The sequence below is a fragment of the Acomys minous genome, assembly GCF_964271855.1.
Source record: "Acomys minous genome assembly, chromosome: 20".
Classification (NCBI taxonomy): Eukaryota; Metazoa; Chordata; class Mammalia; order Rodentia; family Muridae; genus Acomys; species Acomys minous.
Window position 1 is genome coordinate 21,016,302 of NC_140502.1, and position 27,837 is coordinate 21,044,138.

Genomic DNA, 27,837 nt, shown 5'->3' on the forward strand with positions numbered 1-27,837 from the left:
ACTTCAGCATCTCCCTTCCCTTTCCCCTAAACCCCCCTCTCTCTTTCCCTTTGGCTCTCTCACCCTCCCGCCCTGCCTCCATCCCTCTCACAGCTTCACCCTCCCCCACCCCTCCCCCCTGCTCCCCACCCCTCCCCCTCCCCCACCTTACCCCCCAACCTCCCCCCACCCCTGCTTCTCTCCAGTCCGCCCACTTTGACTCCCCACACCGTTAACAGATCTGCCTACTGTGGGGCTAAAGGGACCAAACGACTTGAATCCCTTTTCTCCAGGTCCTCACATTGGATCCACCAAGGCCAGTTCTGCCCACGGCTTCCCCTCTGCTTAGGGCCAGGGAAGGTCACTTCCCTGTCCTGCAGTTCTCACGACTTACAGCCCACGCTCATGGGGAGCCAGGAAACAGACCCTGTGGGAGGGATCCTGCCACAAGTAAGAAGTGACTGAGAAAAGAAAAAAGGAGAGAGAGAGAAAAAAAAAAAGCCAGAAAAATTTCCCACCACTTAGAATGTTCTAGTTAGCACACGAGATCACGCGTCCACGTAATCAGTATGAATCATGTGGCCAAGACTGCACCCCACTCAAAATGGCTGATAGAAGAAAGAAAAAAAAAAAAGGAAATTGATTTTTCTCATAGAAAAAGCAGCCGTCAGTTAGGGGATTCCCGAGTTGATTAGCTCAGTGGTTCCACCATGTCCAAACCGGCTCAGGCTTGTCTACCTCATGATCACAAGATGGCTGCCTCTATTCCCGACATCACCCATCTCGTTGGGAGGCAATGGCAAAGGGGTCGTCGACTCAGGTGCTTTCTTTGGGGGAAAAAAACAAAAACAAAAACAAAAACAAGGAAAGCCTACTTTTGAATACTCAGTAGACAAACCCTGCTTGGTGTCGCATTTGCCTGATTTGTCTCACGTACCCTTGTATCATCTGGCACTACAGCAAGATCAGTGCTCTCCCTAGAAAAGAGCGAAGGGGGAGGGGGAGAGAAACAGGAATGCGGGGGTAAAGGAACTGGGAAACACTGTACAAATACCCCTCCCATGACATCCGCATGGATAATCAGTTCGCGGTCCATGGCTCTCTCTTTCCTAACCCCAGAGAGTCGGGCCCAGCAACTTTATCTGTGGCATCCGTCTGTGTTTCGGCGGGCGGTGGTGGCGCACGCCTTGAATCCCAGCACTTGGGAGGCAGAGGCAGGTGGTTCCCTGTGAGTTCGAGGCCAGCCTGGCCTACAATGCGAGTCCAGGACAGCCAGGGCTACACAAAGAAACCCTGTCTCGAAAAACCAAAAAAATAAAATAAATAATAAATAAATAAATAAATAAAAATCTGTGTTTGAGAAGGCTGATTTCCTCTCTAGCCAGAGGCAGAAACTATGGTCCTCTCTGGTGTTATTAGCATAGCCCCGCCCCCTTGGTCATTGTTTTAGTTATGTGATAAAAACACTATGGCCAAAGCCACATATGATAGAAGGCCTTTAGTTGGGCTTATCTTAGAGTTAGAGTTCATGGGGGGGGGGGGGGGAAACAGATGCAAGGTGACCGGAAGAGCTGAGAACAAACATGAGCCAAGGGGGAATAGCATCAGTCTTCTGAACCCTCAAAGCCTGCCTCCAAGAAGGCCACACCCCCCTAATCCTTCCCAGACAGTTCCATGGACTAAAGCCCCAGTATTCAAATATACGAGCCTAAGGGAGCCATGTTCACTCAAACCCCCGTAGCCATGGATACCGACTTGGGGATAGGTGAGTAGCAATGCTCTAAGGCAACCAGATTGAAATCCCAGGACACAAGAGGTAAAGGCAGGGGCTGGAGTTTGAGGTCAGTCTGGGTCCCAAAGGGAGATAGATTCTTTGTGTGTTGAGACAGGGGAGAGACGGAGGGGGGGAGAGGCTGAGAAATGGCTCAGTGGTTAAGAGTTCCATCTGCACAATCCTGAGGACCAGACTTGGGATCGTAGCACGCATGTAACAAGCCAGGCCTGGAGCAAACGCCTGAAATTCCAGCCCCAGGGGAACTGATGTTGCCTTCTGGCTTCCAAGCATGAGAGCACGCGCGCATGCGCACACGACCACACACGGGGGGGGGGGGGGGGAGTGCACATGACAGCAATGGCCCGTAGCTTTGGCGTGACCCGGCCACTTGTCTACCTTGAGAAAGGATGGTTGCCCTCATCTTGAAAGATGGCTGGCAGACAGCCCGCCGGGCTAGAATTACTAGTGAGGCCAGGCAGGGGAAGGAAAGGGACAATTGAACAAAGAAGTCTACTGAAGGAAACTCAAAGCAAACACTTCCCCCTCCCTCACTGAAACCAGGCCACCTGGAGGCCACGCGGGCTCCAAACTATGGAGTGGAAGCGGACCTTGAACTCCCGAAACTCCCGGTGAGTGCTGAAATTACAGGTGTGTGCCACAGGGCCACGATTCTGTGGTGCTGGGGATCAGGCCTGGGCTTTGTGCCTACTGCGTGAGCACTCTACCCACAGAGTGTCCCCAGCCCGCTTGAGTCATTTCTCTCTCTCTCTCTCTCTCTCTCTCTCTCTGTCTCTCTGTCTCTCTGTCTCTCTCTCTCTCTCTCTCTCTCTCTCACTCTCACTCTCTGTCCCTCTCTCTCTCTCTCTCTGTCTCTCTGTCTCTCTCTCTCTCTCTCTCACCAGTTGGGTTGTGTGGTGTGTGTGTGTGTGTGTGTGTGTGTGTGTGTGTGTGTGTACCTTTTACACCAAAACCCTATGGAACGAATGCCTTGAAGGGACATGACCCCTACTCTCCTAGTGATCTGCCTTCCTCAGAAGACACAGAGCCTGACAGATGAGATCCAAGGCCAGCATGCCCACAGCTGGGGAAGAAGACACGAGCCGGAGACTAACGGATGGGAACCCCACCTGCCTGTGTAGGGGAAAGGTCACTATAAGTAACCACGGTAACTATGAGTTACCCTCTTGTGGTAATATCATAGGTCTAGCTTGACTGTGCGGCAGCAAGTTCGGTTGAAAGCCCATCCTGGGCTGGGGAGGTGGGTCAGTTGGTGAAGTGTTCGGCTTACAAGCACGAGGGCCTGTGTTCGATTGCCAAAACTCATGTAAAAAAAAAAAAAAAGGAGCCTGACATGGTGACATGTGCTCGTCACCCCAGGATCTGGGAGACTCAGACGGGAGGAACCCTGGGGCTTGTACCAGGCAGCCTAGTCTAGTTGATGAGCATCAGCCTAGCGACAGGACTTATCTCAAAAAGCAAGAAAGATGGACAGACACTGTTTGTTTTGTTTCGAGACGGGGTTTCTCTGTGTAGCCTTGGCTGTCCTGGACTCGCTTTGTAGACCAGGCTGGCCTCGAACTCACAGCGATCCGCCTGCCTCTGCCTCCCGAGTGCTGGGATTAAAGGTATGCGCCACCACACCCAGCTAAGGACAGCACTGTTAGGAGGGAAAGCACCTGCTCAGGATGAGCCAAGACCAAGGTCTCAGCACAAAGGAGATGTATTAGCCCCAGAGGGACAGAGGCCAGGGAACAGGAGACAAAGACAGGAGACAGAGGACTAAGGAGAAGGGGAAGAGGACAGGGGAGAGAGGGAAGCAGTATCTGTCCCAGAGGGGGAGCAGGCAAAGGACTGTCTCTGGTTAGAGAGGAGACAGACGTGGCCGTTAGGCAAATGGCGGTTTATAAAGGTACAAGGGGCGGGGGAACTCTGTGTTAAGGTAAGGTGTTTAGGGGCTGGAGAGATGGCTCAGAGGTTAAGAGCACTGGCTGCTCTTCCAAAGGTCCTGAGTTCAATTCCCAGAAACCACAGGGTGGGTTACAACCTTCTATAGTGAGATCTGGTGCCCTCTTCTGGCCTGAAGGTGTACACGCAGACAGAACACTGTATACATAAATAAATAAGTTGTTTTTGTAAAAGATGAGGTGTTTAGTTTTAATTGGGCATGTTAATTAGGTGAGCCAAAGGGGGCTTTGGATTGCTGGACTTTGGTACTTTGATAGCTGGGCCTTGGTAGTGGTCCCCAGAGGGGAAAGTGGCCAAATAAGGGAACGGATCTTGGTGGCCGGCTTTAGGCATGTAATCTAATATTTAGCAAGGCAGAGGGAACGGGAGAGAAGGGCAGGGCCTGCCAGACCCTGTCACCACGCTCTAGCTGGCCAGAGTCCCTTCAGACGCACCTGAGGAGGACTGACACCTAAGGTTTTGTCCTCCAGAATCCACACGTAGGTGCACACACACACTTGTGCACCCGCACATGTCAGAGCACACACAGAAACACGTATCCACACAGACATACACAAAAACACACACATTCACACAGACATACAGACACATACAAACACAGAAGCACACAGAAACACACACACATGTGTTCACACAGAAATACACAGACATACACACACACACACACAAAAAAAACCCCACAGACATACAGACACATATGAACACAGAAAGACAAACACACAATCACACAGAAACACACAGACATACACAGAAACACACATATTCCCACAGACATACACACACACACACACACACACACACACACACACACAAGGGCGCGCGCATGCGTGCATGTTAATCCCCTGGTAAGCCACTAAAAGGATGGAAACTTAATCCAACTACAGTGCTAGCGCTTAGAGGTGGGGCCTCTGAGCATCAATGAAATCACCAGGGTGGAGCCAGCTGGCAGCTGGGTAAGGAGAGAGACCAGGAGAGACACGTGTGTTCTCCGGCTCCCACCATGTGACAACCTGAGGTCTCTCAGCAAGAAAGCTATTGGCAGATGCGCACCCCCGCCCCCCCCCCCCCCCGAGTGCTTGACAAAACGAACCTCCCCTCCTAACTCATCCAGTCTCTGTCTGGCGGGTGTCACTGGCAACGGGAAACAGGCTAATACACCTCTCACATTTCACTCGCACCTCACCCAAGTCACCCCATTCCTCGAGCTAAGTAGGAAGCCGGAAAGAAATAAAGCGGTTCAGGGCTGCGGTTTTGGAGCCATGGTAGAGGGCCGAGGTCCGGAGGACAGAGAGGATGCTGGGAGCCACGGTCCTGAGACCACAGGAGTTAAGGGGAGCTTTAGGATTGAGAACAGAAGGGATGTTGGGAGCTAGGCATTGGACAAGAAATGTGTTAGTGGTGATGGCCCTTGGTTGACCTGGTTATACAACAGTTCAGAAGTGATGGAGGGAAAAAAAAAAGCATAGCTTTTCAGAATTGGCGTACGTGGACCCGGTTTCCCTGCTCTCCGTGAGTCCTGTGAGAGACAGAGGCCTCCCACATCACAGTTTCTCACTCTTCTGTGTCCTGTGGGTTCTAAGCCTGCTCCAAGGCCTTCTTCAGGTGTCCCCGGGGGTTCATGGGAACCCGTACCCAAAAGAGAGAAAGGACCAAAGTGTGGAGGATGAGTCAGCCCACAGGCTGGGGAAGGGAACTTGGACCATAGAGTGACACCGACAGACTGGACATGCCGTGAGAAGGGTGCAGAGCCTGGGTGCCACACCTGGAAGGTCGCCCCAGCGGCTTCTCCCTCCCCAGGGCGTAGGATTAAGACTTCCTTCCTGTCTGGTTAGCTAGTGAGCTTTCTGGGAGCCCCTCCCAGGGAAACAAGACTGAAACTTGAGGTATCATGGTCAGGATCAGAGGGAGGGAGCTGACCCTATGCTATGCCCTGCCCAGAGAAGTCCGCACCTGCCCAGCCACCCTCTGCCCAGCCTCTCACTCTTTCCCTGCCCACATTCACCGTTGGGGCATCACATTCCAACCCCCCCCCCCCAGAAGCTCACACTCGCTGCACACGCCGGCACCCTGCACCTTTGCGCGCTTCCGCCCTCCCGCGCATCTGCGGAGCATCTCCCACGCACCCCCAGTGGGTCTCCCGTGCATCTTCTGCACACCCCTCGTGCATCTGCCGCGCATCTCCCGTGAGTCTTCTGTGCCTTCCCCTGTGCGTCTCCCGCGCCTCTCCCACGCATCTCTCGCGCATCTTCCGCGCACACTCCGGTGCATCTCTTGCGCATCTTCCGCGCATCTCCCGCGCAGCATCCTCTGGGGAGCCCCACTCGCCCAGGCTACGCCTGCGCGCACACGCGTGCACACCTTTGCACCTTCACACGACCCTCCCGACCTTCCGCTCTCCCAAGTCCTCCCCCACTGGCTCCCAAGATGCTGCCACGCTCACGCCCGCGCGCCCTCGTCCCCGCACTATCCTGGGCTCTCTACGCCCCCCCCCCCGCCCCGCAAAGCCCCCTCCGCCCGCGTGCGCGCCCCATGCGCGCTCCCGTCCTCCCTCTCCCCGCATTGTCTGAGGCTCACTAACCCCGTTCCGGCCCCGCCCCTCAGATGACGCCACGCCCACCCAGGCGCGCAGTGGGCGGGGAAAGGGGCGGGCCCGGGCTCGGGGGCGGGGCCAGCGGCGCGGGAGGTGCAGGTGCCGGGCCGGGAGCGAGCGGCGGCGGCGGCGGCGGTGGCGGCGGCGGCGGCGGCACCATGGGCCGGGCCCGGCGCTTCCAGTGGCCGCTGCTGCTGCTGTGGGCGGCCGCGGCGGGGCCAGGTAGGGTGACGGAGGTGGGGGCCGGGTCGGTGGGCTGGATCCGGGTGACGAGGGAGGTGTGCGTATTGCAGTCGGGCTGGGGAGGGGGTCGCGCCGCGGTGACAGCCGGGTCGCCTGGGGGCCTGCAGAGGCCCGAACAATGCGCTTGAGTCGGGGGGTTGAGGGGAGGGAAGGTTTGGTTTGCTGCGGGAGACCCTCGTCCCCGGGACAAAGCGCAGCGCGGGCCAGGAGCCCGGAGCCGCGGGCAGGGGAGGGGGGACGCGGGCCCGGGCCGCCGTGCCGCAGCACCCCCCACCCCGCAAAGGCCCCGATCCCGCGGGGACAAAGGGCCCGAGACCCTCTTTCCCCTCATGTCCCCAAGCCCGCCTTCTTCAAGCCGGTCCCACTGTCCTTCGGTCCTGGTCTTTAGATCCCTCTCTTTCTGTCTGCTTCCCCCACCTCCCCCCCCCCCCCACACCTTGTCCTCTGTCCCTCAGTCTTCAAGTCTATCCTCCATTCTCCTTGTCTCCCCCTTCCCGTCTCTCCATTCTGCCTTTGTCCCCCACCTCTGTCCCCTTTTCCTGGGTCACTCTGCCTGCCGCCCCCCCCCCACACACCATTCACTCTGTTCTGTCTCCCTCTATGTCCCCATCACCGTCTCTCTCCCTGTCTCCTTGACACCCTGTATCACTTCCCTTCTCTGTCCCCCATCTGTCTCATCCCCTTGTCTTTTCTGTTCCCTATCAATTCACCCATTTCTCTAGCCGCCTCTTGTTACCTAGATGCCTCCTTTCTCCTCCCTATCCCACTGTCTCCCTGGAACCCCCGCCCCCCTCCTCTCCCCGTGCATCCTCCGTCGAAGTATTTTCCTCCTTGCTCTTTGAGTGGAGTCAGGCGAGGCAGCCACAGTCTAGATGTGTGAGGTGGGATAAGGAACGCTGACATGTGGGCACACACGTGGATTCCACAAATGTCTCCCCCAAACCCTCCCACCCGTTCACACACACCCAGGCCACGTTTCACAGAGGAGCCCCCCTCTAGGACACCCACGTGTCTTTCTCCCTCACCGTGGGAAGGTGAAGACCCCCCACCCACCCACCCACCCACCCCCCTACCCGAGACAGGGTGACCCTGAGGCTGGGGACAAGGTCAGGAAATGTCACCTGAACGCTCACACTTAGGGACCCTATGTGTCTCCTCTCTACCATGGGACACTCTTTCCTCGGTGGTGGGTCAAGTTACTTTGCCTAGGAATACATGACCCGGGAGGTGGCTGAGCTAAGAAAAGCGGGACTGAGGTCTCCCAGGGGGAGTTGAGAGCCCAGGTGGCCCAGGGCTGGGAGCCCTCTTGCCTGGCTCCAAGTTCTGCCAAGTGAAGGGATCGAGCTCCATGCCTGACGATGTGAGGGTTGCAGCTGAGGTCGAGGCTGGGGGGCCAAGCCGACTTTAGAAGTTCTGCCTTTCTTCTGTCGAATTCTGTAGTTGCTTCCCAACTTTCATCAGTCTCCCCCCCCCCCCCTTTGCGGCCGGCATGCCCCAATTTCCCAGGTGAGAGCTTTTGGCGCCCTTGGCACATTTCCGTCCATTTTTATTCTTCTTTATTCTGACGCATGGAAACCAGGCTCCTAGGCTCCTGGAGCCAGTGAACCCAGTAAACAAAGAGCCTGGGGTTATTTAAAACGTGGACACGCTTGTTAGATACTGGAAGTCCTTAGAACCTTAACATCTGTACATTTCTAGAATTGTGGGGTTTTTTTTTTTTTTTGGTAGGTGGGGTGGGGCATGATGGCCTGCAATCCCCAGCAGCTCTGGAGGCCAAGGCAGGAGGAACATGAGTTCCAGACTTGCTAGGATTACTACAGAGTGAGTTCGAGGCCAGCCTGGGCAAGTTAGTGATATTCTGTTTAAAAATAAAGATGTAAGAGAGAGAGAAAGAAAGAAAGAAAGAAAGAAAGAAAGGAAGGAAGGAAGGAAGGAAGAGGTGCTAAGGAAATAGCTTATTTGTAATAGGTGTCTAGGATCCACCAATGAGGGGCTGGGGGTGTGGCTCAGTGAGCACTTGGCCTTGAACTAGCAGCCAGTGAGGGGCTGGGACTATAGCTTAGCGGCAACGCAGTTGGCCATAGGTTCAATCACCAGTAGTGGAAAATGTGTGTGTGTGTGAGAGAGAAAGAGAGAGAGAGAGAGAGACAGAGACACAGAGACAGAGACAGACAGACAGACAGACAGAAAGACAAAAAAGTTCTAGACTCCCAATGATGGGACCATTCGAGTTGACATCTGTGAAATCAAATTTTGACCCACTGAGGTTGTGCAGCCCCTGGGCCCTTGAACCTCAGAGTAGCTGGCCAGTTCAGGATTCAAATCTCAGGCGCTTCTGGGAGGTGGCTTTGTCCCTGGCTTGGTTTTAAAGGCACCGCTTCCTGGCACCTTAACCCTTTCTGTAAATGACCTCTAAATTACACGCTGTGGGACTTTACAAGTGGGAGGTGAGCTTGGCGTCTTGGGGGAGAACTCCAGCCTGGCTGCTTAAAGAACTGGGTGCCAGCTTTGGCATTCCTCTCTGACATAGTTTACTGTCGGTTTCTGTCCTTCTCTGGGCCTCAGTTTCTCTTTCTCGTGTCCTCAAGGGTTCACATTTGTGATGCTTCTTTTGATATACCTCTTCTTTCTTTCTTTCTTTCTTTCTTTCTTTCTTTCTCTCCTTTCCTTCTCCTTCTCCTCCTCCTTCTTCTTCTTCTTCTCTTATTTTTGGATATAAGGCCTCACCATGTGCAAAAGGCTGGCCTTAAAGTCACTATGCAGCCCCCAGCTGGTCTCAAACTCATAGCAATCCTCCTGCCTCAGACTCCCAAGTACTGGGATTATATGTCTGGTCCCCCACCCCCACCCCCGCCCACCTTTTTTTTTTTTAATCAGATTTTTATGAAGGGCCCTGACCATCCGTTTTATGGAGGTATTAGTGGTCACCACATCTCCTTACCGGCACCGTGTCTCTCCTGGCTCACTCACCTGCTGAGATATGAAAGGGGGATGAGGTTGACACTGTCCAGGTGGATAGAAATATGTGCAAAGCGGCAGGTGCCCCCTCCCTGAGATCACATGGGGCTGGGGGTTGGGGTGGCCCACAGCTGAAAACTGGGTAAGAACAGAAGGAAACAGAGAAAGGTATGCAGATACTGGGAAAGAACAAAGGGGCTGTTAAGACTTGGGGAGCCCTGCGGAAGGGGACTTTATTAATTCCAAGTTTCTCTTCTGGGGTGACTCACTTCTCCCTGTCCTGGTTGTAAGCTGCCATTTAGAGCCTAGAGGGACCCTCCTCTAATTGTGACTCACCCCAAAGAATGAGAGATAGATAGCTATCACTGTCCCCCACCCCACCCCACAACCCACTCATAGACTAGATCCTGGGTCCCCAGAGTATGGGGGTGGAGGTCAGGGTCCAGCACAGATTCCAAGACCTTCGACTCAGCAGCAAGGCTCTGGCCCAGGGGTGGGTTAATGTCGTGCGAGCCTGGCCTGTCCCCGACTCTCGGGGAACACAAAGGCAGCTTTCTCTCTCCCCGGGTGTATGTGTGTGTCTGGGGGGGGGGGTGTTGGAAGCAGCCAGACCCGCCAGCATCCAATGGCCCCCATGGCACCAGAACCCGAGCCACCCATGTCTTCTGCCTGTAGACATGGGGCATCTGATCCCCTCTGTGGGCACTCAGGGGGATGGGGTGGTGGGCTGCCGGGGGGTCTTGGTGGGGAGCAAAGTGCAGAGGGGTAACTGCTGTGTTCAAGGGGGAAGTTTCCGTTCTTCCGGGAACCCCACGCTCAGGGTGACCGACCCTCTGAGGGACTCCTCGCCCACAGGCTGGGCCAGAAGCCTGGAATCCAGGGAGTCCCAAGTATCCCAGGAACGTGGGGGCCACAGGGAGGACTTTGTGTAAGGCTGCTGACTCACCTCTGGACGCCCCCAGCTAAAGCCCGGGTCCCCAGACACCGGGGAGACAAAAATATGGAAGGCAGGATGGTGGTTTAGGAGTCCAAAGTTTTCAAGAGGGGAGAAGCTGGGGGCTTGGACCCCAAGGTCTGAATGAGGAAGATTGGGGTCTGGATGCCTGTGTCTGAGGCAGGGGTGGGGGGGACTGGGGCCTGGGCCCCTGTGTTTGGTGGAGAAGGGCTGGGGTCTGAACCCATGTATCTGAGGGAGGATGGTGGGGGTCTGGTTCTGTGTCTGGGGGATGATGGGGGGGGGTCTGGGCTCCTGAGGTCCCTGAGTCAGGGGTGTGTGTGTGTGTGTGTGTGTGTGTGTGTGTGTGTGTATGTGTGTGTGTGTGTGTGCGTGCGCGCGCGCTGGGGTTAGATACCTTGACTGTGGGAGGATGGTGGGGGGTCTGGGCCCTTGTGTCTGAGGGGGCTGGGGGCTGGACCCCTGTGTCTGAGGAGGAGGGCTGGAAAGTGGATTTATGGGTCTGAAGAAGGAGGGGCTGGGGTCTAAATCTGAGCTCTGAGGTAACTGGGAGGCCATACTTGTGGGTACTGAAAGAGGAAAGAGAAGCTCAGCCTCCTTGGTGGACAGAGGAAGGGGCTGGGGGTTTCCGAGGGAGGTTGAGCTGGGACCCTGGATGCCTAGGTCCTGCAAATACAGGCGCCTTCACAAGGCTGGTCTGCTGGAAGAATTGATGCTTTGTGCAAGGATGCTCGGACTCCGCCACTGATGGGGGGCTGAGGGGGGGGTTCAGGCAGGACCCAGGAATGTACCAGCTTCCCAGGGGAGGGAAAAGGAAAGAGGCATGGTGCCAGGGGCCCCCTGGGGAACGGATATAGAGGGGGGTGGCTATGACCTTCCCAGAACTGTGACCTTGAGACTCCCTTGGGTATTCGCTGACTCAGGACCCAGGAAGTACTCCCCCATCCTGCTTAGTCTCTGTGGAAACATCCACCAGCTGTGCAGTGTGAACCCCTGTCTCAAGAGTCTGAGGGAGGAGGGCTGGGCCTGGACCCCTGTGTCTAAGGGGAAGGCTGGGTCTGAACCCCTGTTTTTGAGGGAGAAGGGCTGGCCCTGGACCCCTGTGTCTGAGGGAAGAGGGCTGGGCCTGGACCCCTGTGTCTGAGGGAGGAGGGCTGTCCTGGATCATGTGTCTGAGGGAGAAGGGCTGTGTGTGGACCCCTGTGTCTGAGGAAAGCAGGCTGTCCTAAACCTCTGTCTGAGGGAGGAGGCCTGGGCCTAGACCCTTGTGTCTGAGGGAGGAGGCCTGTGCCTAGACCCTTGTGTCTGAGGGAGGAGGCCTGTGCCTAGACCCTTGTGTCTGAGGGAGGAGGCCTGTGCCTAGACCCTTGTGTCTGAGGGAGGAGGCCTGTGCCTAGACCCTTGTGTCTGAGGGAGGAAGCCTGGGCCATGGGACAGTTGTTGTCTATGGTTGTATGAGGGTGGAGGATGCTGAGTCCCTCCATGTCACCTGACAGTCCCCTTTCCCGAACCCTCCTATCTGCTTTTTCTGAGCACAGTACCCATAATAACTTCTGGCTGTCAACACCATTTCAAGGTCCATGCCCCGTCCCAAAAGTCCAGCCCCTCTCTGACCAGAAAGTCCCACCCCCCACCCCCCCCTAACCAGAAACAAAAGACTTGGGCCAATTAGTATTCCAGGGAGAAACACGGTCGCTTACTGACTCCTCAGGAGGGGGAGGGAATCAAACAAAAGCCCCCCCCAACTTTACCCCATCTGCACCCTCAAGCAGAGAGCAGTTGGGGGAATATAGTGGTCCCCATAATCTCCCCATACGAAATGGCAAACATTGCCATTAACTCTTCTTGGGGGACCCCCTCCTGCAACCCTCACTCTCCAGGTCTGTAAAATGGGGGGGGGGGGCGGGGGGGGTGTAATCTACACTAGGTGTGAGGTCTGGCAGAGGTAGGCTTTCAGATTTTGTTTGGTTAATTTTTGTTTTGTTTTGTTTTGTTTTTCTTTTTTCTTTTTCTTTTTTTCTTTTTTGAGACCATCTCATATAGCCCAGGCTGGCTTAGTTAAGGGTAACCTTAAACTCTTGATCCACCTCCCAAACACTGTAAATACAGGTGTGTATCATTATGTCTGGCTTGTGCAGTGTTCGGGACTCAAACTCAGGACCTCAGGAAATGCTAGGCAAGCACTTTACGAAGCGGACCAAATCCCAGTTCCAAGGCTGGAGAGATGGCTCAGAGGTTAAGAGCACTGCCTGCTCTTCCAAAGGTCCTGAGTTCAATTCCCAGCAACCACAGGTGGCTCACAACCCACCTATAATGGAGTCTGATTCCCTCTTCTGGTGTGCTGTAAAAATAGAGCACTCCCATACATAAAACAAACAAATAAATCTTTTAAAGAGAGAGAGAGAGAGAGAGAGAGAGAGAGAGAGAGAGAGAGAGAGAGAGAGAGAGAGAGAGAGCGCTTTGATTTTGTGAGATGGGGTTTTACTACAGAGGCCCTGGCCTGCCTGGGACTGTCCACCAGGATGGCCAGAAACACAGAGAGATTCACCTGCCTCTGCCTCCAGGGTGCTGTGATTAGATAGATGTACACCACCACACCTGGCAAGATGTTTCTTTTTTGAAAGTCTTGACCATGCAGACAAGCTTTCACAGGGCCTGGCTTGTCCTCGTAGCCTGTAATAACAGCCTTCAGAGGGGACTCTTCCTGAGTATTGGGCACTAGGCTGACCCCTGCAAAGCTATCTCTCGCATCACTGTCATCTCACAGATGGCGTGGGCTCAGCTAATAAAGACCAGGGAGCTTCCTCAAGGTCATATGGATGACAGGGGCTGGAGCTGGGACCTGCCTGGCTTTTACAATGAGGTCCCCAGGCAGGGTGTGGCAGGACACGCCTGTGACCCCATCGCCAGGGGAGGCTGACATGGGGAGACCAGAAGTTCAAGGCCAGCCTGGACTATATAGTGAGTTTGAGGATAGCTCGGTCTGCATAGTGAGACACCATCTCAAGGAAGAGCAGAACTCACAAACCCAAGGTTCGTAACTGTTTGGAGCCTAACCGAGACCCTGACTGAGTCGTGTGGCATCTTCTGCAAGGTCGCTATATGTCTTTTATTTATCTTTAAACTTTTATTGCTATACTTATTTATTTGTTTTGTGTATGTGGATCCTGGGGAATCAAACTTGGCTTGCTGTCTTTACCCACTGAGCCATCTCGATGGCCCAGTTTTGATTTTTGTTTTGTTTTGTTTTGTTTTGTTTGAGTCACGGTCTCTGTTTGGTAATCTTGGTTGGTTTCAAACTCACTGTGTACACCAAGCTCTGAAGTGCTGGGTTTAAAGATTGTGACACCTTGCCTGGTCTTGTGTATGTGCGTGTGCATGTGTGTGTGCGCGCACGCGTGCGTGTGTTCTCACACTTGGTAGGCACATGCTGCGGCACTGAGCTATGTCCCGAGCTTCTCTTTAGAAAACAAAAATATTTTTTTTTCTTGAATTTGGGTGTAAGTACCATATTTTAATACACTAGTGACAGCTATGAAAATGTGAATTTAAATCACAGAATATGCAAAAATATTTTTACTTTTACGTGTGTGTGTGTGTGTGTGTGTGTGTTTGTGAATGTATGCCCCATGTGTGCAGGTGCCTGCAGAAGTCAGATGGGGTATCAAATATCCCAGAGATGGATTTACAGACAGCTGGATACAATCTGATTCAGGTGCTGGGAACTGAACTCATGTCCTTTGGAAGAACAGCAAGTGCTCCTAACCTCAGGGCCATCTCTCAAGCCCTGATATATATATATATATTTTTTTTAAAGATTTATTATTTTTTAAAAATTACATGTGTGTTAGGATATGTATACATATGCAGCTACCTGCAGAGACCAGGGGCATCAGATCCCCTAGACCCGGAACTCCTGGACGTTGGGAGCTGCCTGAAGTTGTGGGTGCTGGGACTCAAACCCAGCTCGTGTCTGCCAGAGCAGCAAGCGATCCTCTTAACCGAGGAACTGTCTCTCCAGCTCCTCAGAGATGCAGTTTTGAGACAGTGTCTCCTGTAGCCCAGGCTGGCTTCCAACAAGCACACAGTGGAGGATGACCTTAAACCGCTGATCCTCCTGACTCTGCCACCCAGATCGTGACTGAGGGCTAAGCACACTTCCTGTGTGTTATTTCCATAATGGGAAGGAGCCAAAGAGATGGGGAGTGAGGGAGGAGGTCAGAGGTCAGAGGTCAGAGACTTGAAGGAGCACAGAAGACAGCCTTGGGATGATGGGAGCAGAAGAGAGTAACCAGGAAGAGAAAATGGCAAGTAAAGGCTAGGAAGTGGGAGCAAGTTCAGTGTGCCTGAGGGACGGTGAGGCCAGTTAGCGTAAAGGGTCAGAAGGGCCAGGCCTGTTCGGTACTCAGAAGGGCCCATACAGGCCTTTGTTTGTGATAGACTGCCGTGAGAAGGCTGGCTGCGGCTACTGGGCTGGCCTAGGCTCTGAGGCCTTGCACAGCACCCAGCAAGGGCCCAACCACTGAGCTTCATTCATCCCTGTTAGGTGGTTTGAATATGGGCCTAGCGACCCACACCTGTCCTCACAGCACTCCGGAGGCTAAAGCGGAGAAGGTCATGTGTTCAAGGCCAGCCAGGGTATGAGAGACAGGCATGCAAGATGATACCGTAAGCAGGCTCTTTGTGTGTCTACATGTAAGTGTGTGCACGTGCACGTGTGTGTGTGTGTGTGTGCATGTACTTGTGGGGGCCAGAGGTCCAAGGTGTATGACTTTCTCAATTGCTCTCCGCCTTGCTTTTTGCTTTCATTTATATACTTATTTTATCTGAGACAGTATCATTGTGGCCCTTGCTAGATTAGAACTCACGACATAGACCAGGCTGGCCTCGAACTCACAGAGATCCACTTGCCTTTTCCTCTTGAGTGCTTGGATTAAAGGTATTTGCCACCACACCTGCCTTTTTGTTTGTTTGTTTGTTTGTCTTTGTTTACATTTTTATTTTATATGTATGAGTGTTTGGGTCATATGTATGTCTGTATACCATGTGTGTGCCTGGTGCCCTCGGAGTCCAGAAGTGGTACACATGCGTATATGCAGGCAATATGCTTACACACATAAAATAGAAATAAATCTTAATTTTAAAAAGAGGAAGCTAGGAAGTGGTGGGACTTGGGAGGTAGAAGCAGGTGGATCTCTCTGAGCCAGAGGCCAGCCTTGTCTACAGAACTAGTTCCAGGATAGCCAAGGCTACACAGAGAAACCCTGTCTCGGAAAACAAAAGTCCACCTAGTCAGGTACAGTGGCACAAACCTTTACTCCTGGCCAAATCTACATATCAGGTTCCAGGTCAGCTAGGTGCCCAGGTAGCCAGGTGGTGGCATGGCACACCCTTTGATCCCAACAGTCAGGAGGCAGAGGCAGGCGGACCTCTGTGGGTTCGAGGCTAGCTTGATCTACGGAACAAGTTCCAGGACGGCCAAGGCTACACAGAGAAAAACCTTTCTTGAAAAAAATCAAAACAGAAGAGGAGGAGGGGGAAAAGGGAAAGAAATGAAATGAAAAAGGAAAAAAGAAGAAGAAGAAGAAGAAGAAGAAGAAGAAGAAGAAGAAGAAGAAGAAGAAGAAGAAGAAGAAGAAGAAGAAGAAGCAGCAGCAGCCATACAGTCTGGGCATGATGGTGTGCCTGTTTATCTTAGTTAGCATGCGGGAGGCACGCGCTACGGGTCAGCCTGGATGTGAGAGGCAGGCTTGGAAGTTGAGATCCACAGCGAGGTTCTGGATGCGTCCAGATGCGAGGCGATGCCAGGAGAGGGTGCTGGGAGGCGAGACAGTCAAAGCCGAATAGATTCAGATATGTTATAAAGGCGAAACGTGGCAGACCTCGCTGAAGGGGCGGGCGTTAGGGCCGAGGGAAAGGTCAAACGCTCGGGTGGCCTGTCGTCCTTTGGCCTGAGCCACTGAGTCGGGTGGTTTGTGGCAAAACTGAACTTGTAAAAACGTAGGGAAGGAAATACGTGAGGCAAGGATGCCGTGTGTCGAGTTGTCATCCTAGGAGACACTAGACAAAACGCAGAGGGTGGCTGAGATTCTGCCAACACAAAAAGATGTGGCTGCCCGACACCGTCCAACAAAGACCCGGATGCTTCCTACTGTCGGTTCCATCACTCCTCCTGTCCTTTGTTTCTGGGACCCAAAATGGCTGCCAGAATTCCACATATCCCATCCTATTTCCAGGATGCATGGGGGGTGTCCCAGTTAAAAAAAAAAAAAAGCAGGGCATGGTGGCGCACACGTCTTTAATCCCAGCACTCGGGAGGCAGAGGCAGGCGGATCACTGTGAGTTCGAGGCCAGCCTGGTCTACAAAGTGAGTCCAGGACAGCCAAGGCTACACAGAGAGACCCTGTCTTGAAAAAACAAAAAAAAAAAAAAACAAAAACAAACAAACAAACAAACAAAAAGGACTTGTCTCTTTTTTATTAGGAATTACTCTACAAATGACTAGATGACATTTTTGCATAGGTCCAACTGGAATAAACTTTGTCGCGTGGCTTTGCCTAGCTGCAAGGGAGTCAGAAATATCTTCCTGCACAGGGGGACAGCCATAAGTACAGTGAAGATTCTTTGGTGATAAGTGGAAGAGTGTTGAGATATGAAACCGACAGCCCCCTGTTTGCATCCCTCTAGGTTACCTATGCTCTTAGCAGGGAGGGTACCACTTCTGACAGGACAGTGCACTGATTCATGGCTCGTTCCCAAGGGACTGGACCTCCTCTGACTTATCTCTGGGTACCAGCCTCAGAAACCTCCCGGACAACTAACCCACGAGACAGAATAGACGAGGCACGGAAAATCACTTAGCTTATTTTGTTTCCTCGAGGCAGAGGCTCCTGATACAGCCCTGGGTGGACTGGAAGAGCCTCCTTCCTCGGCGTCCCCGGAGTGTGGGGATTGCAGGGGCGATCTATCACGCCATCAGCCAGCTGCTACCATTTAAGGATAACGGAAATGGGCTTAAATCTATCTCCCAGGGCTCAGTGGGTGCAGGATACCATTCTGCGGGAAAAGGCAAACTGTGAGTTCCAGGTTCAGGGAGACACCTTGCCCAAAGGATTAAGGTGGAGATGGACAGAACCCTAATACCCTCCTCTGGGTTCTGTGTGTACACTCATGCATGAGTAGGTACACAAGTGTGTGTAACACACACACACACACACACGCATGCATGCACACACACACACACACACACACACACACACACACGCATGCATGCACACACAGAATAAGTATCAATCCAGAGACTGGAGAGATGGCTTAGTGGTTAAGAGCACCAGCTGCTCTTCCAGAGGACCCGGGTTTTCATACCCAGCACCCACATGCTGGTGACTCACAACCATTGTGATTCCCATTTCAAGGTTCAGGTGCCCTCTTCTGGTCTCTGTGGCCACCAGACACACACACACACACGATGCACACGCATACACGCAGGCCAAATATCCCGCACACGCACATAAAATAAAGTAGAAATTTTTAAAAAACGAGTAAATACATTCAAATAACTAACCATCCACAGTAGTATATGTCTCTGCCTCCAGCACCAGAGAGGCTGAGATAAGAGCATCACTTGAGTCCTGAAGTTCAGAACCTCTGGGCAACCCGGAGAGATCAGACTCAGCTAACACCACAAAAAAACAATATGCAATCAATATAGCGATTTTCCGTGCTTCTCGCCATGGCAGGCCCGTCACATGCAAACGCCATAGCCCCTGCCCAATGCTGGACATTTACTCACATGGCCCAAAGGGATGCAGGGGCAGGACCAGAGGTCATAGGGTCCCAGATTTTGCAGTCTTGATGGTGGCCAATTTCCCCCACCTATGTCTACACTGGGATCTGGGCTGTGAGGCCCTGGGTTCAGCCACTGGTCCTGATTCATTGTCGGGGGAATTGGGGAAATGGGTGTTGAAGCAGAGTCCCGTTGCTGGGCAGTGATAGCACATCAGGCCTTTACTTTGAGCTCTCCTGAGGCAGAGCTCTGTGAGTTCAAGCCCAGCCTGGTTTACAGAACAAGGTCCAGGACAGCCAGGGTTACATAGAGAAGCCCTGTCTCGAAAAATTTAAATAGATAAATAAATAAATAGAAAAAAAAAAGGAGCCAGGCGGCGGTGGCACACGCCTTTAATCCCAGCACTCCAGAGGCAGAGGCAGGCGGATCATTGTGAGTTCAAGACCAGCCTGGTCTACAAAGTGAGTCCAGGACAGCCAAGTAGCCAAAGTTAATACAGAGAGAACCTGTCTCTAAAAACCAAAAATAAATAAATAAATAAAGAAGGAAGGAAGGACATTGCAATGCCTTTACCACAGAACCTCCAACAGCAAAAGACTATTCAATGGTAGCTGTGGTAGTGTTGTGTTGGAGAAGACACTGGGGGTCCTGCGAGCACTTGGCTTTTGGTTTTTTTCTTTGCTAATAGAAATGGAACCCACGACCTTGCCCAGGTCAAGCAAACGCTGAGCCACGCTCCCCAGCTCTTCACTGGGGGATTCTAGGCAGCGGCTCTACCACTGAGCCACGCCCCCAGCCCCTCACTGGGGGATTCTAGGCAGGGGCTCTACCACTGAGCCACACCCCCAGCCCCTCACTGGGGGATTCTAGGCAGGGGCTCTACCACTGAGCCACACCCCAGCCGCTCACTGGGGGATTCTAGGCAGGAGCTCTACCACTGAGCCACGCCCCAGCCCCTCACTGGGGGATTCTAGGCAGAGGCTCTACCACTGAGCCACACCCCAGCCCCTCACTGGGGGATTCTAGGCAGAGGTTCTACCACTGAGCCATACCCCCAGCCCCTCACAGGGGGATTCTAGGCAGGGGCTCTACCACTGAGCCACGCTCTCCAGCCCCTCACTGGGGGATTCTAGGCAGGGGCCCCACCTACTCCCAATATTACCTTTCCAGACTTGTAATTTGTTCTTCTAATGGTTATTCAGGGTAGGCTAACTGCTGTCACAAATAATCCTGAACTTGTGTTAACAATAAATCAGAGATCTGAGTTGAGCATGGTGATGCACATCTTTTTAAATTTTTCTATGATGATGATGTTTTTATTTTGTTTTCGAGATGAGGTTTTTCCAGGTAACCCTGGCCCTTCTGGGACACACTCTGTAGACCAGGCTGGCCTTAAACTCAGAGTACTGGGATTAAAGATGTACACTGGCAAGCCAAGTGTGGTGGCACACGCCTTTAATCCCAGCACTTGGGAGGCAGAACCAGGTCTATCTTTGTGACTTTGAAGGCAGCTTGGTCTACACAAGAGTCCTAGGTCAGACAGGGCTTTGCAGAGAGACCCTATCTTATGAAATGAGAGTAAGTCACAGGCAGGCCATGGAGACCCGGCAACTGTGGGGCTCTTGTGCGGGGTCCTGCCTTTCTGTGAGCGCCTCAGATTGTCATGGCCCCAGTAGGTGTGTAGACTTGTGGGGGAGCAAGGACAAGTGGGAAGAATTACATCCATCCATCGGCCCTAAGTCAGTCACGTGACACCCCCCCCTCCACGGGGATGCTGGGGGAAGCAGCATGGGTATGTGGCAGCGCCAAGGATGTTATAGTGGAACAGACCACTCGGCACTTAGTGGTTTTGGAAAATGACTGCCGAGGGCTGGAGAGATGGCTCAGAGGTTAAGAGCGCTGACTGCTCTTCCAGAGGTCATGAGTTCAATTCCTAGCAACCACATGGTGGCTCACAGCCATCTGTAATGTGATCTGATGCCCTCTTCTGGGTGTGCAGGTGTACATGCAGGCAGAGCACTGTATACATAAAGAAGGAAGGAAGGAAGAAAGAAAGAAAGAAAGAAAGAAGGAAGGAAGGAAAGAAAATTACTGCTGAGAGCCAGGGGACAAAGTCATACGCTTGTAGCCACACCACTGTGGGAGTGAGGCGGGAGGGTCAGGTGTTCAAGACCAGCTGAGTAACACAGCAAGACTTTGTCCCGGAACACCAAAGTGGTAGGGGAAGCGCTTTATTTATTTGTTTGTTTGTTTTTATGGTTTTTTTTTTTTTTGGGTTTTTGAGAGAGGGTCTCTCTGTGTAGCCTTGGCTGTCCTGGACTCACTTTGTAGACCAGGCTGGCCTCGAACTCACAGCGATCTGCCTGCCTCTGCCTCCCAAGCACTGGGATTAAAGGCGTGCGCCACTACTGCCCAATTTGGGAAGCGCTTTATTGACTCAGACTCTGTCGGAGATTGGGACTGACTGGTTCAGGTTAGCAGGCTTCTCTTGGTTTACCCGCGTGGGTCACCCGGAGGGGTTCAGTGAGATTGTGAGGTTCACGATGGGCTCCCATCCTCACAGGATGGGTGGCAAGGAGCTTCAAAGGGGCTGGCTGTTCTGGGCATCTTTACCCAACAGCTTCCGGGTAGCAGATGGTGCAGAGGAAGCTGTTAGGTAAGCCTGGGCTCCGTGACTCTTACCAGATCATTTCTAGGAAAAAAAAAAAGCCTCTCCCTTGTCAGGTTTGCCTCCTACTACCCGCCATGTAACTGAGGATGACCTTGAACTTCAGACCTCCTGCCTCCACCTCCAGTGCTGCTGGGGTTACAAGGCATTCACCACCAGACCCATCTTACACAGTGCTGGGGGACCTAACGCCGAGCTTCATGCTTGCTAGACAAACACTCTTCCTACAGACATCCCCACTCCTCTGTGTGTGTGTGTGTACACACACGCATGTGTTCATTTACGTGCATGTGTGCACACGTGTGCTATTATTTATTTTCTTTTTTTTAATATTTTATTTAATTTTAACTTATGTGCATTGGTGTGAGGGTGTCAGATCTTGCCATTACAGACAGTTGTGAGCTGCCATGTGGGTGCTGGGAATTGAACCCGGGTCCTCTGAAAGAGCAAGCAGTGCTCTTAACCACTGAGCCATCTCTCCAGCCCCTATTATTTATTTTCTTTCTTCGGTTTGTGAGACAGGGTCTAGCTTTTGATCTTAATGCATAGCCCAGGCTGGCCTTGAACTGCAGATCCTTCTAGCCTCTGCCTTCCAAATGATGGAACATCATCTCTGTGCCAGCATGCCCCGTCTAGAAGATTCTGTTGGTCACCGCAAGCCATAATAAGCCAGCCTGGGTTCAGGGAGGTAGAGACTCCTTAAAGGGAGGGTCAGCTGAATCGGCTTACAAAAGGTCCCTCCGCCTGTAGACCAGGCTTGCCTTGGGACATCAGGGGAGGAGCACCACAGCAGGAGGGGACAGAGCGAATTTGTAGCTGGCTGCGATGATGTAAGTCTGTGACCTTAGCATTGGAGAGGCACAGGCAGGAGGATGCTGTGACTTCCAGGCCAGCCTGGTCTATATATGTTCCAGCCATATGTGGTAAGACAAACCCGTTAGGTGACCCTCAGTGGGTGCCCTGGTGTGAAAGAAGGCGGCCTCCTACGGCAGGTGAATTCAGCTCCAAGATTCAGTGGGGTTTCTTCTGTCCGTTCCCCTGCCTAGTGCCCCCTTTGCTCCCACAGACACGTGCCACATGGAATGCTGCCTGGATCCTCTAGAAACCATTTTGCCCCTTCAGATTAGAGAGAGAGAGAGAGAGAGAGAGAGAGAGAGAGAGAGAGAGAGAGAGAGAGAGAGAGAGAGAGAGAGAGAGAACTAAAGGCCACGTTTGGTGGCTCGTGTTTGTAATCTCAGCACCCATGAAACTGAGACAGGAGAGTTTGAGGCTGATCTGGTCTACAGGGCATCTGGTCTACAGGGCGAGAGACTCGCCTCAACAAGAAGCAAAGCAGGGATTAGGGAGATGTTCCAGCAAGGGTTCAGATCCCCAGCACCCACATAAGTCGACCCTGGTCATGGAAGCTTGCGCCAAAGACAGAGATCCATCCCATGGTCAGAGGAAGCTGGCAGGTGAAGCTGGCTGCTTATCAAGTCTGACCCCTAGCTGTGTTCTGGGGGGGGGGGGGGAAACAGCTGAGAGACTCTGCTTCAACGAATAAGGTTGAACCATAGAGGAAGAGAGTCCCCATGTCATGGGGGGGGCTCAACACTGGAATGTGAAAACACACACACACACACACACACACACACACACACACACACACACGACTGAATGTCATCACAGGAACTCTCCTTTCTGTTTTTCTTGGTTCAGGGACGGGGCAGGAAGTGCAGACAGAGAACGTGACAGTAGCCGAGGGTGGGGTGGCTGAGATCACCTGCCGCCTGCATCAGTACGATGGATCCATAGTTGTTATCCAGAACCCGGCCCGGCAGACCCTCTTTTTCAATGGTACCCGAGGTGAGTACGGGGGGACTCCCATGGTCCTGCGGGGCTGGAGGGGGGAAGGGGTTGGAATGAGTTCCCAAGGGAGTCAGACTCAGCCGTGGTTGGGGAAAAGGCGCGCAGGGGCTGCATCCGCCCTGGATGATGGCGGTGGCGGTCTGGGGAACAGAACTCCCCCCTCCCCGCCCGCCAAAGTTCAAGCGCCCTTTTGCTCTAGCTCTGAAGGACGAGAGATTCCAGCTGGAGGAGTTTTCCCCGCGTCGAGTGCGCATCAGGCTCTCAGACGCCCGCCTGGAGGACGAGGGGGGCTACTTCTGCCAGCTCTACACGGAGGACACCCACCACCAGATCGCCACGCTGACCGTCTTAGGTACAACCCCCCGCCCTACCCCCCCCCCCCGCGCAGCCCCCAGCGCCCACCCGTCACTCACTCAACGCTCTTCATTTGTCCTGTGAGGCCCGTTCGCCTTGGCTGCTTTTAACCTCTTGGACATCTGGCTCCACCAGGCCTCTGGTCTCTGCGTTTGACCCCTGCCACCTGTGGGACCCTGGCTCCCATTGGTCCCTGGGATTCAGCAGCCAGACTGACCTGGGCCTACCTCCGTGCCTCCCTTGACACCCCCGTGCGCCCCCCTTTCTCTGCACAGTGGCTCCGGAGAATCCGTGGTGGAGGTCCGAGAGCAAGCGGTGGAGGGCGGCGAGGTGGAACTCAGCTGCCTGGTTCCGCGGTCGCGCCCCGCAGCGGCCCTACGCTGGTATCGCGACCGCAAGGAGCTGAAAGGTGCCCAGGGCTAAGCCCGGGTGGTCGAGCGGGGTGGGGAGTGGGGGTGGGGTCGGGGCGCCCGGAGCTTAGGAAAGAGGTGGGGTGGGGTGGGGTGGGGTGGGGGTGAGGTGGGTGGTGGGCGGGGCCTGGGGAATAGCGCACAGGTTCTGACACCTCCCGGTCCGTGTTTAGCTGTTGAGCCAGGAGGGATGGCACACGCGCTTGTCACCCCCAGCATTTGGGAAGAGGGTAGGAAGGAGGGGATCAGCAGTTCAAGGTCATGCTCAGCTACCTAGCGAGTTCAAGGCCAAGCTGGACCACTTGAGACCCTGCCTCAAAGCAAACTTAGACCAGACTCCTTAAGGCGTTAGAGTGACAAGAGGCGTGGCTAGGGTGATTAAGGGGAGGCTTGGCCTGCAGCCTGGCTTAGGATCGGGAGGCCGGGCAGAACCCCTGGCCTGACGTCACTGGGCTGGGTCGGGCAGGAGTGAGCAGCGGCCAGGAGAACGGCAAGGTGTGGAGCGTGGCGAGCACCGTGCGGTTCCGTGTGGACCGCAAGGACGACGGCGGGATCGTCATTTGTGAAGCGCAGAACCAGGCGCTGCCCTCGGGACACAGCAAGCAGACGCAGTACGTGCTGGATGTGCAGTGTAAGTCGCTCAGGGGTCTGCGCGCCAGCCGCCCGCCCCGAAAGGTTCCCCCATCCCCGCCACACGATCTCTCTCTCTCTTTTGTTTTTTTTTTTCCTCCTGCGCTGCAGACTCCCCCACGGCGCGGATCCACGCCTCTCAAGCTGTAGTGAGGGAGGGAGACACTCTGGTGCTGACGTGTGCTGTCACAGGGAACCCCAGGTGAGATCTGACTTGTGGCTCCTAGGCGATAAAGAGGCTTGGGGCTTGCACTGCTGGGTCCTATGGAAAGAGATTGCGAAGCCGGACTCCTGAGGAAAAGGCCTTGGAAGTGGTATAGGGCTCTTCCAGCTCTGGTTGCAAGTAAAAGCTGGCCTCAAGCCTGTTGGTTTTCCATTAGGAAAAGGTCGCGAGACAGCACCTTTTATTTGAATAAATAGGATTATGTGTTTAGGAATGGCTCAGCTGCTCATCCAGAAGACCCTAATTCAATTCCCGGCACCCAGACAGCGGCTAGCAAGCCTCTGTAAGGCCAATCCTTGGGGATCTGACGTCCTCTTCTGGTTTCTGAGGGCACTGTACGCCCGAGGTGTGTGGCATACACACAGACAAAACTCTCATACATTTACAGTACATAATTGGCAGCCCGGGTGGGGTGGGCTGGAGAGGTGGCTCAGAGGTTAAGAGCACCCTGTCTGTTCTCCCAAAGGTCCTGAGTTCAATTCCCAGCAACCACATGGTGGCTCACATCCATCTATAGTGAGCTCTGGTGCCCTCTTCTGGTGTGTAGGCACGCATGCAGGCAGACAGCTGTATAAATAATAAATGTTTAAAAAAAAAGATAATTTGCAGGGGGTGGGAGGCGTACCATTACACAGGTAATAAAGGTCAGAGGACAATTCGTGAGAATTCGTTCTGCCCCTCCAAGATGTGGCTCCCAGGAATCTAACACGTAATCAAGCTCATTGACACGCCTCGTCATTACCCATTTAGGTATCTCGTAGAGTCGTTGGGTCTTCCTTTTCCCATTTTCATTGCCAGGCACTGAACCTAGCAGCTTATGCATAGCTGGCAAAGGGTCTAACTAACACACACACACACACACACACACACACACACACACACATTGCCAGGCACTGAACCTAGCAGCTTATGCATAGCTGGCAAAGGGTCTAACACACACACACACACACACACACACACACACACACACACACACACACACACCGGCGGTAACAGCCGCTTATTTGGAGGTTAATGCTGGATCAGAGCTGCATATCCAGATCTCTGAGACGTAGGATTCTTGGGTTCCTAACCCTGCTTTTTTTTTTTTTTCTTACCCACGCCCCGCCCAGGCCAAACCAGATCCGCTGGAACCGTGGGAATGAGTCTCTACCGGAGAGAGCGGAGGCGGTGGGGGAGACGCTCACGCTGCCTGGCCTGGTATCTGCCGATAATGGCACCTACACCTGCGAGGCTGCGAACAAGCACGGCCACGCGAGGGCGCTCTACGTGCTTGTGGTCTATGGTAAGGGCGGGGCGGGGGCGGGCTGCAGTTGGTGTGAGGGCCCGTAAATCCGCTTAAGGCCATGAACACAAAATAAGCAACATGGTTTTTGAAAACCCCCAAAGTTTAGAGTGGGATGGAATGGGGTGAGGAGTGGAAGGGCGAGGAGGTGGGTAGATACTAGGAATGGAAGACCCACCAAGCGTGAAAGATTCTCAAGTAACTGGAGCAACCGGAGAGAGAACTAAAGAAAAGAGGGGTGGGGGTGGGCGGGCTACGCGGCGGCTGGCCAACAAGGAGTAAATCTGTGTGCAAAATGGCTTGATGGCCTGGCCGCAGTAGGCTGGATTAGGCTCTTTTTTGACGACCTTGTGCCTCTGACAGACCCCGGTGCAGTGGTAGAGGCTCAGACGTCGGTTCCCTACGCCATTGTGGGCGGCATCCTGGCGCTCCTGGTGTTTCTGATCATATGTGTGCTTGTGGGCATGGTCTGGTGCTCCGTGCGACAGAAGGGTAAGTGCGGACAGGGCCTAAATCAACCAAGGGTGTGGTGCGTTTGCTTGTGGACGGCAAGGGGGCGGGGCCTAGAGGCTGGATTGCATTTGAAATCACGCAAATATTTTTTGCATGATACTGTTTGTGAGGGGTGGGGCTTTTGGTCCTGGGCCCTGAAAGGGCTGAGATTTAGCACAATAAGGGGAGGGATTCTGACTAATTTGTTTTTCAAATTGCCGGCTTTATTGACAGCATAGACTTACGGGAATGCTATCAAAAAAAAGAAAAGGTTCGGGGAGGAGATAAAGGTGCCAAGGAATGGGGCGCAGTTGATAGACTGCCTAGCTTGCACGTGGGGGATAAAGGTGGTTTTTTTCTGTGATTTTTTTTATTTTGGAGTCTTCCTAATTTCTCTTTTACCTCTTTCTCTGCCACACTGTCTTGTGCTTCACTGAACTACACTCTGGCTCCCTCTCTCCCCCTTCCTCCATATGATGTGTCTCTTGCCGGTCCTTTTCCTATATCCACTTCCTGGGCTCACACACACATCCCCTCCGCCCCTGGGGCGTGCTTCCGCCCCCAGGCTCCTATCTGACCCACGAGGCCAGTGGCTTGGATGAGCAGGGAGAAGCCAGGGAAGCCTTCCTCAATGGTAGCGACGGACACAAGCGGAAGGAAGAATTCTTCATCTGACTCCACCCCCCCACCTGGCAGCTGCAAGGAACCCGCAAAGACATTGACCAGAGTCCGGCATGGTGGGCTTCTCCCCCACTGCTAACACCTCAGGCACTTGGGCAGGGATTAGGGGGTGTTGGATGCCTGGATCTCTCCCAGGGCCAAAGGCTAGGGTCCAGAGGCTTAGGGTCCCCTAGGAGACAGGGACTGAAGGTCCCTGCAAGACCCCGAGTCCAAGGACGGGTAATAGGGATTTGGGTTGGGGGAAGAAAACTAGGGGAAGGCCAGAACCCCTAGGTACAGAACCAGGTCTTGTGGGGAGGGGGTCAGATTCTGGGAAGGGTGGGGTGGGCGGGGAAGGGAAACAGATTTCTTTGGGGTCCCGGAACCCCACGCCAGCCATTGTAAGAGTTCCGCAGAGCTCTGGGCACCTCTTTGCAAAGCCATGTTTGCACGGTGGGGGGAGGGGCAGGGGAGGGCGTGGAAATGGGAATTCTGTGTCTTTGTGTAAAAAAACTCTGATGGGGGCAGTGAGGGAGACAACCCCAACTCTTATCAGCCCTTCTCCAGGTTCCTGGGCGGCTCCTCTTCCCTCCACCTTGACCCCCCCCCCCACATCTTTCCCTCCCATAATTGTCTGTCCACCCACTCCTGGGGGGGCCTTCCCAGTCTCTCCTCCCAGGCCCCCCGGGGAGGGGGAAAGGAGATTGGAGGGGATGTGTGGTCTCTATGGTTTTATATATAATATATTAAAAAAAATTCAAAAATCTGTATGAAAAATATCAGATTGCACCCCTCTCCCTCCCCATTCCTGGCTTTTGCCCCTTTTTCTTGTTTAAAAACGAAACAAAACACATTTTTGTACGGGGCGGGGCGGGGAGAGGGAGGGGGGTTGGCAATCCCACTAACCACCATTAAACTGAGGAGAGAATAAGTCTTGGGGTGGTTGTGTGTCTGTCCCTCTCTCTGCCCACTGCTGTGCCACTGGGGAGCGGGAGACGCCGGGGCATGGGAGGGAGG

General features: G+C 53.6%; 1 protein-coding gene across 1 annotated transcript; it reads left to right on the top strand.

Annotated features, from left to right (window-relative positions):
- Positions 1-6,377: 6,377 nt before the first annotated feature.
- On the top strand, positions 6,378-27,751 carry CADM4 (cell adhesion molecule 4). Its single transcript, XM_084769990.1, is given in 10 exon segments — positions 6,378-6,530; positions 22,617-22,763; positions 22,966-23,118; positions 23,396-23,410; positions 23,413-23,529; positions 23,997-24,161; positions 24,272-24,362; positions 25,496-25,668; positions 26,032-26,160; positions 26,726-27,751. Coding segments are annotated over 10 exon segments (1,164 nt in total). The 5' UTR covers positions 6,378-6,466; the 3' UTR covers positions 26,836-27,751.
- The last annotated feature ends 86 nt before the right edge of the window (positions 27,752-27,837 follow it).